The 10,065-nt window shown below is 32.0% G+C and overlaps 1 protein-coding gene across 1 annotated transcript in view; it reads left to right on the top strand.

Annotated features, from left to right (window-relative positions):
• The first annotated feature begins 1,698 nt into the window (after positions 1-1,698).
• Positions 1,699-10,065, top strand: part of LOC148607971 (uncharacterized) — a 103,752-nt gene continuing 95,385 nt past the window's right edge. The window contains exon 1 of the mRNA XM_088545818.1: positions 1,699-2,103. Within this exon, the coding sequence (XP_088401944.1) occupies positions 1,882-2,103 (222 nt within the window). The 5' untranslated portion in view covers positions 1,699-1,881. The remainder of the gene's footprint in view (positions 2,104-10,065) is intronic.

Here is a 10,065-nt window from a genome sequence, read left to right as displayed (position 1 = left end):
AGATCACAAAAACTTGCCCCCACTGTCAGTATTCAGTGTGACTAGTATAAGTAACTTCGAGGTATACTTAAGATTAGTCTGACTCCATATTAGAAGTGGAACTGAGCAAGTCCTTGTATGTAGCCAGATCTAATAATTATTTTAAATGACACTAAAAGGCCAATGAAAGCAATGTCGACCAAAGAAATACTGTAGGCGGACCGTTGAGGCAGGAATGAAAGAGATAGGGGTTACATAGTGCGAACTTTGAAAAAAAATTAAAGGACAAAGAATTGCACACGGAAAAGGCTAGTCCCGTTTCCGGTTCTCTAGCGTTATATGGGTAGGTATAATCAACGAAGAGTTGCATTGGCGGATCCAGGGTCCCCCTTAGAAAATTGCAATTTTTAAAAATTGTTGAAAAATTGTTCAAGATACCCTCAGAATGAAGGATTTGAGGTTCAATATTTCAAAATTTTCTTGGGGATGCCCCAAACCCCCTAGCAACCTCACCGATGATCCTGTCAAGAAATTATTTTTTGCCCCCTCCCTTTTCCTAACACTCTGGATCCGCCACTGAGTTGTGTCGTAAATTTCAGTTTTACTACCTTCAGTTGTTAATTTTTTGTACACTAAGCAGATGATGCCTTTTTGAATAGTTTTGCCAAATATAGGAATTGGTTTTTTTTCAATCAGAAAGGTCAGTATTTCCTGTTGAAAGTTGCAGTTAAAAAGTTCTAGACATTCCAATTTCATTGCCAGTTCGTGTGTTAATTTTTATGTTACAAATGATTTGGTCTGTCTGAGCAATTACTTAATGGTTGTATTTATTATATACAAAACTAGTCTATTTAGTAGTTGACATTATGATTTCAAACTTTAAACTGTTAAACGGCTAGACTACCATTTTCCTTTAACGACATTAGAAAAAAATCCGTTTAGTATTCAATTTAAGAATGAATTACAAATTTACATATTTTGCAAAAACAATCTATCGTACGCGAAAATTAAAAAATGAACAAATTTCGACAATAGAAATAAACTTACAACTCATTTCTATCTGTCCTTTAATCCTGAAGATCAGCTTTTCTTTGTTCGAAAAATAAATGATATCTTCCGATGTTCATATGTAAATGTAAGGAAATGAGAAGTGATGGGTGTATACATCGGGGATATTTACTTATGGAAAGTACAGGGAGTTTATTCTGGATGTAATATAAAGACGTTAGGTTTGTCGGCACGGGAGATAGAAATAGTAAAATACTAAGCAGATATATTGCTAATTAGCTGAAAGATAAAGATAATATAGATATTGTTTGATTGCTTCGTGTATTAAAGTTCAGCGTGCATAATTTAATTGTTTTTGCGGATATCATGCAGATAATATAGTTACTGAAGTTAGAGAATTATTAAAAGTTCATACTGAAAATATCTGAAATGCAGAAGTCAAGGTCCACTTCAGACACAGACAACAAGAATAAATTTTCAACAAAAATCGAAAGACGATAAATAAATGATATTTTTAATTTGAAATATTTTATAGCAGATTAAGTGTAACATTATGTTTTATCCTTGGAATTAATAGCCCATCGTTATAATTTGTAAAGTTATAATTCTTCATGAATGTCCATTTAATTATCCTTCAAAAACTTTCCAATTTTGCGCCGTACAGTAGATTTATTGTTGGCGGAAGAACATATGCCTCGATCTATTGAGTAGTTCGGCCATATTGTTTCCTCCGCCATTTCAAACACAGGATATCACCTCCGATATTTCTTTGGATTTTACATAACGTTCACAATGGATTAAACACACTTCAACAAAAATCGATTGCCTTATACACAAGGATGTGGTCTAGTGTTAAATATTTATGAAAATGGCTACCTTGGAATAAATATTTCAATGGAAAACGAAACAAATAAGAAGCAGCGATACACTAAACGCCGCGAACGTGCCCAAGTAAATCAAGTACCTGATTACGGGAGCGGAGATGACGACCCCCCATCCACTAAGAACAAACCCCGCTCTAAACCTCGGAAAAAGAAAAACAATAGCAATCTGGCCGAGGAAGATATTATTGATGGATTTGCAATCATGAGCTTTAAAACCTACGAAGATTTGGAGGTGAGCAGTTATTCATTTATTGATCATTCATGCATGGTCTGTTACATTCTTCTTTAAGTATCCATTTAGAAAATTCGTTATTTTTGTATATTCTAGCTATTCCATACCTACTATCATCACACACTTTGATTATGTCATCGTCACAATCCCCACTCCTTTTGATCTTTTGTTTTGTTTATGTTGACAACATCATTAAAATTATTACATTGTATCAAAATGCATTACTTGAAATTGACATTTAGATTGACGGGCACCTGCAATTTCACCATTTGTTAATTCCGACAGTCCATTGTAATTTGTTACTTATGATCAACCCTCAGGTAGCATATAATCCAATTATGTGGTGAATTATGTGTTAATCAGTCATTAATTATAATGATTGGCCTTTTCAGTTTGATTTTATATGCACAGGTAATTGAAATATACAGAAATTCCTTCAGTATCAAGGCAATGTACCTTTAATGTCTTAGTTTCCTAAACAAGGTTTAGAAGTCTACATGGACATAGTGTATACACAAGTACATATAATTTTTCGGGAAGAGAAGTTGATCCTTATTTCATCTGGATAATAAAACTTCATACATGTATATAAATAGTGTATTGCATGTTGAATAAAAGGATTATCCATGAGGGCCTTGATTAAAAAATGTAAAAGAAAGACTATTTTTCATGGTAAATCATCTTGGGTTTGAATATATATGGTACACAAGTAGGCCCAGAAACAAGTGAACATACATGTGCATTGTATTTCACCATATCTTTACTTGTACAAAGAGTAATCAAGGAAACCAAGATTCTACTGGAAATCAAAAGAATGTAATCCAGGGACAAAGACCAGACATGGAAAACAGACACAAATAGCAAAGAACATAAAAAAAGTCAAAATTAATACATGCAAAGTAACAAAAGTAAATGGGTAACATAGACTCCACTAAAAACTAGGAGCATGGACCAGGTGCACCAGTAGGGTAAGTGTCCTTTTTTTTTGAAACACCCACCAAGTTGCTCATAAAAGTCAAGTCCATGGTAGACGAAAGAGGAAAGGAAAAGTTATGACACATTGAACAAATCAGTTTTCATGACATGGTGCAGGTGGATACACCATAACAATCCACAAGTTCATAATAACAACAATACCATTGTACAAGTACATGTACATGAATGTTGTTCATGTGATACAAAAAATGTACAAATGCATAGAACATGTACTGGACAGGCAGGCACATGTACAGATGTAACATTTTTACATGTACAAATACCATATATGCACATTTTTGTTGTTGATTAAAACAGAAAATTAGAAGAAGCAGAACTAACCTCCTGATTTTTTCTTTTGATTTTATGTGTTGTCAAAACAATTTTTACATGCATACATGTACAATACACTGTACATACACTTGAACATTTACTTGTACAAATGTACAATGTACTTGCAAGATGGGTTGTGAAGTCTGTTTTTCAAAAGTTTTTTTCTCATGAAAATGTTCATTTCAGTCTAACCTGCTAGTACATGTACATGTAATGATCCTTCTGGACAGGCACCTTTAAAAACCAGGGTTATTTGTCCTGTATGATCTGTTAAGACAGGATTTGGCATCATATACACACAAGTGTTCAGTGTTATATAAAAGATATCTTATAACAGTGATTTTCCAACTTCTTGTTGTTCCCAAAGAGAAAAATGCTACAAATTTCCCAAATTTCAGCAGTGAAATTCTCAGTTGTGTCTTGAAATGTTGTCTAAAGATTTATACAAGATTAAAACAGAGAGTTGTAAATTGAACATGTTTAAAACCTCTCCATTCTACTGTATCAAATTTGTCATGGACATCTATACAATGGAAACTGTAATGGTCCCCAGTAAGAAATTATTTTTAAAATACCATATAGAAATCCTTGAACTCATTTGAATAGGTTATTTCCCAAAAGTTAAGATTTTCACACTCTTTATCCCAATTGCATGGTACCTAGACCCAAAACAGTAGGAAAATTTTCCTTGATAGTACAATTGAGCAGGTATACAAAATGTATGTACATGTTGATTTTTTTTTAAGAAGCCAGTTTCAGAGCTGGATCTTTGTACATGTACAAAATGTATTTAATTGTTTTTGGCACATGTGTAATTACAAAAATACCTGAATTGTTAAAAGGAACAAATGTCCATCCATGTATTTTCATGTAACTTACCAACACCATGAATTTTAATGTCTCCAGGACCACATGGTGGAGTACATGTACATGTAGTTGCTCCACAGTGACTCACACATACAAGTGTATCTCACCCATGATATATTATATCTAAGATAATTTTCTTTGAGTTTTATTTTATTTCACTCTGCTTTCTACTAAAGACTGCAACATTATTCAAATGTCAGAATAATTTCATGCGTCTTGTTATGTAAGAAAGATTGAAATAATTCAGTCATATTTCTACCTTGTAGAGTGGAGACATGGTGACTCCACTCAACTCCAAATTCTCCATGTACATTGTACATGTAGAGTGGAAAATTAAAATTCATGCTGATGGTGGTGGTTTACAATGAATAAGTATTTACAGCTGTATCATGTTTATACTTCAATTTTAATGTAGGCAGGGAGTTAAGATAAGGACAATTTCTTCAACTATCTTTAAATTTTATTTATTAAGCTTTTCTGATGAAGTAAATGCATGCACATGTACATGTATGTTAATGTCCATGCAAGTTTGAACTAGATCTTCATGTACATGTAAATTTCTTTACAAGATAATATCTGACCATACTGCACAACCTGTCCTATGCAATATACTTTCTGTAATGTCTGTCAGTATTAAATTTCATTCCCCATTTGATACATGTACACTGTACATACATGTACATTATTCCTATTTTTTTAAATAAATTTTCTTGCACTGACTTGTCAGATTAGAAAAAAATAGAAGAAAATTAAACAAATAAACGAAATCAAGTACATGTACATTTACATGTTTTTCATTTTAAATGCAGCTTATTCTTAACAAGCATATGAAGATCAACATGTACATTTGTACATGTATATAAAGTTATATCACATAGTGTACATATTGATTAACATACATGATAAATGTTTTTACCATATGCATATGTACATGTGTAGTGTAACTTTGAGGACAAATATCTGTCACAATAGAAATTTTTCATTGTTTTGTTATTCAAATGCCAGTAAAAGTGGGATGGACTTTTGTACATGTACATTATCAAATACTTTACGGTAACTGGTTATCTTAGGCTTTGTTCAGCTTCTTAATTGCATAATTCACTTTAAGCTTCAATTAGGCATAGGGCATCAATACATATATGTACAATGTACATACAATGCATGTTTATGATTATGATATACAGTAAAACCTGTCTAAACTGAACCACAGAGAAACTCTGTTTAAACCAGAAACCTTATGAATTTTTTCCTTGTCACTTTTCATGCTGTTTACATAACATGGGTATTCTAAAAAGTTCCCTAAACAAGAAAAAAAATGTCTCAATTCAAGAATAATTTGGTTTTTATTGTACAATTGTAGAATGGCTGTATACATGTATTTACATGTACATTTGTAGATCTGTAAGACATAGATATATACCTTGTACTATATGTAACTTAGATATTGAACAAGGACTGCAACTCTCATCTGTACTTTATTACATGTAGGAGTCTCAAAATAGTTACAAATACATATACATGTGCATTGTACATTTTATATTGCACATTTGTACATGTACATTAAATTTTACTCTAACTTCATACATGTATATACATGTATTCCATTTTAACATTCACTAGTTACATGATAACATGTACAAAAGGTATGTACATGTGCCTTGTAGTTTCATTTTACACCACTATATGTACTATTGTATTTTAATATATAATATAATTATGTACATTGTCACAATTATATACATTAAGTTAATCTGCTACAAGTATTAAAGAAAAATGTAAAGGACGAGCAATTAGGGTACATGTATACATTGTAAATGTAGATGTAGACATGTATTTACATGTAGTAGTGAATAATCTAATACCATGGATCATACATGTACATTGTACATTTGAATTTCTTCCCATAGATTTCATCCAAAAGTACATATATATGTACATGCATGTGTACATTTATTGTACAAATGTATCAAATGTCATGGATGTTTTAATTTTGGCAATTTCACGAAATTAATCTATGTGTGAAAAATGTATAATATCTGGCCTAAAAAAAATTCAATATTTTTTTTTAAAGGTATAAAATTGTTTTTCACAGGTGTTTTCATATGGAGCTTGTATGTTATGAGTCAACATAACATTTCATTTTCATACTTAGGAATTTAAATGTGTGCTTTTTAAATTCAATCTTTTGTTTGATTTCTCTTTGTGAACTTGAGTCAACTTTGTCATTCAAAGTTTTCAGAATGATTCAGATGAAATTGTTACAGATTTTTCTTCAATTGAAATGATTGAAATGGTTTCCTCTTGGGGCATAGAATTTGGTTTAATTTGCTTAAGAATTTGGATGAGTCTTAGGTAAATTTTAAATTTTTTTTACTTTTGAACTGTTCATGTATTAATTGCTTCAGTTATTTTTAAAATGTATTAGTGTTAAATCTTATTTTCCATGTATAAAGACAATACATGTAATACTTGTGCAAGTTCGATCTTATATACACATTTACATTGTACATGTATATTTCAGGTGTGTCTGCAAATGTGCATTCAACATTATAAGTTACATGTACATATATAAGCTCCCAGGTGACCATTAATGGTTATTTATACAGTCAGTAGATTCTGTTGGAGGATGAGGTGTTAGCTAAGTCCCTCCAACAGATCTACTGACTGTCTAAATAATTATAGATTGTTACGGAAGCATATAACATTTTTGTACGATTTTGATTATATATATTATGGGTTATATATTGATCTTTGCATCAAACTATATTTCTTCTTAGTTTTTTTGGAAATCATTTGGTAGTTACTAGGTAAAATATATTTTTGTCTTGGCGTCAGTCAAATGTACATACTGGCCACTGGGGTGATTGAACCATCTTTGTCATGACATTCAGGTCATATTGTTTGACAGTGCTATATTAGTCTCAATGTCATTCTCATTAGTGGATGGATTTCCTTTGTGATCATCTGCATCTTGTTCATTCAAATATTTTCATCATTTGCGGATAGATTTTCTATGTATCATCCTTATTTGCATATTGCTGCTTCGGTTATTTGTGTGAATGGTTTTATCCAATCACGAGTTGAACACAACACAAAATTGCACAATGTATTTTGTATCCAGATGCTTCAAAATACTAATACAAGGGGCAGATCTTGGATTTACATTGTAGAAGGGATGCAGGTATTCCAGCAGATTGAGCAAAAATTAGGGGTTTGAATTATTGGTCTTCTCAGGTCTTAGACCACTTAATTTTTATACCTAAGATCTTTTATTATTCAGTTACATTGTACCTTGGTTTAACTCTATCAAAACTTTAAGACCTTTGATTTTCCTCAAGTAGATCATTGATTTGAAAATTAGGAAAGTCCAGGACCTTCCTCTGTTGGAAGTAGATTAGGAAAGTCTAGGATCTGCCACTGTTGGAAGTAGATTAGGAAAGTTCAGGACCTGCCACTGTTGGAAGTAAATTAGGAAAGTCCAGGACCCTTCACTGTTGGAAGTAAATTTGAACACTTTGACATTTTTGAAATCATATTTTTGATTACTGTATTTGCACTCTTTAAATGTACATGTACATTGTACATGCGATGAAATCAGGTGTTTATACACACATGTATACAATGTACATGTTTTCCTAACTTAATTCCCTAGATTTTACAAGTGTACAATTCAGTTTATTTGATAACAACATGTACGTGTACACTGATAAAGAAATGTACAATGTTTGCCTTCTCTAAATAGAAAAATGTGAAATGTTTTTGTGTAAAACAAATACAAGTACAGTGTATTGTATACAAGTTCATATACATGCACTAGGAATTCTGGATTCTGTCATTTATTGTACAGTTTGCAATGACAGGAAAAAATGCTATCGCATTGTGGTGTTGAAAATGCATGTACAATGCATCAAACATCATTAACCTAAAAAATTGCATAATGCAAATATAATTTAATGCATATTAGAGTCATTTGTATTTTGCGCAATAATAAAAACACTGCAATATCTTCTTAATTTATTGTACAAACTTTTGTACATTTGAAGTAGAATGGGATGCTCATTTACATGCACATGTACATGTGCACATAGTCTGAATGATACACATGTGAAATGTTCCGTCTTCACATTCTTCTATGAGAGTGCAATCAGATAGAGCAGATGCCATTCAAGATGTGTTCTGGTAAAAATATTTACACAAAGCTGTAGTCCCTCAGATGTTCAAATTTCTCACAATATTATGTTTCATCTTTATGTTACCCAACATACAAGGTTTGTATGGCAAAAACATATGTTTTTATATTTTGATGACAGATAGCTTGCACTGAGAGAAACTTTGCTTGTAGGGTTAACTTTTACATGTTTAAAGGGAATTTAATGGTGATATGTTTGTTTAGTTACAAGTCTTGTGCATTTAAGTACATGTATTTTACTAAATAGATGTGTACCTTGGATGAATTCAAGGATGTTAAAGAAATGTTTACATTGCTGTTACCAAGTTGTCTATGAATTAGGAAGGTCAAAGGGAATAAGACAGAAGATTATATGCTTTAATTTGTGGTGAAACCCAGCTAGGATTGAATAGTATTTCTTCACACATGTTTACACATTAATGAACATTTAAAATGGATTAAAGACTGGCATGCTGGGTCTACATCCTGCTTTTATCTCAACTTTTGGCCAAAATTCTTTTATAATGTTTCAGGGAAATAAATTCAAATTTCAAATTCATTTTTTTCATTAATCCAGTCATAGTCCCTCAGGGGCATTTACATTCGATAAATACAAATGTACATGTTGCATCTTGGCAGTTCCTCCAGTTAGAAAGTACTAGATCCTGCATTGAGAATTTATATGTTATGAATACACTGCACATGCATATGTAAATGGTGGCCACATGAATATCATTACCTAGGATGTTATCAAACATATGTTTTTAACCTCTTGTGAAAAGATTTTTCAGCAAAACTTTAAATTTATTTCTATTCATGCAGTTTTGGATTTTGATTGCTGCACATGTACATTGTAATTGTTCACATGTACAAATGTGTTGCATTGAACATTACCCAATTTCCGATTTAGTCACAGGGGCTCGTTACAAAACTATACAGGTCATGTACATTAGCAGGGCCATGATATCTATAAATATTCATTGCCATTTGTTTAATCTGGTTCCCTGGTCAATATCATAAGCGACCCAAAGATCTCCAAAATGTACGTCTTGTAAAAAAAATATCATGCACATGTCTATGTGTGTTTTTTGCTTGTACAAGAAGGGGAAGTTTACATTTAAAGATAAAATGATCGGTTAGAATTTAATTTATATAATATTACCCAGTTTCTGATTCAAACACAGGGGCTCATTTTAATTGACTATATAGGTCATATACATTATAAGGACCCCAATATCTATTTATAGCAATTGCCAGTTGTTTAATCTGGTCCCTTGAAACCAGTTGATTTGATTGAAAACATTTGTCATCTTGGTTATGAAAGATTAATAATATCAAAGGAACCAAGATTCTAGTGGAAGTCACCTGAATTTAGAGCACATCGCATTCGAGCCATTTGGGATGTTGAAAGTAAGCCAACGTCAGTGGCATAGAATATTTGACGATTAGTGACTTTGAAGACTTCAGCCTTTGATTTTTAATTTGGTTTGTGGTTTTAAGTACAAAAATGTAGATGGGGCATATATTGCTTTGTAAGCGATTTTGGTTGCTGTCCGGTATCAACTTCCTGTACGAGTGGGGGTATGCCTAGCACCTCAACATATTCAACTTTATGTTTA

This window comes from Perna viridis, chromosome 9 (genome assembly GCF_037379345.1).
Source record: "Perna viridis isolate PV_CMFRI_1.1 ecotype Kerala chromosome 9, ASM3737934v1, whole genome shotgun sequence".
Lineage (NCBI taxonomy): Eukaryota > Metazoa > Mollusca > Bivalvia > Mytilida > Mytilidae > Perna > Perna viridis.
Note: the sequence above shows the minus strand (reverse complement) of the source record. Positions and strands in the feature narration are given on the sequence as shown.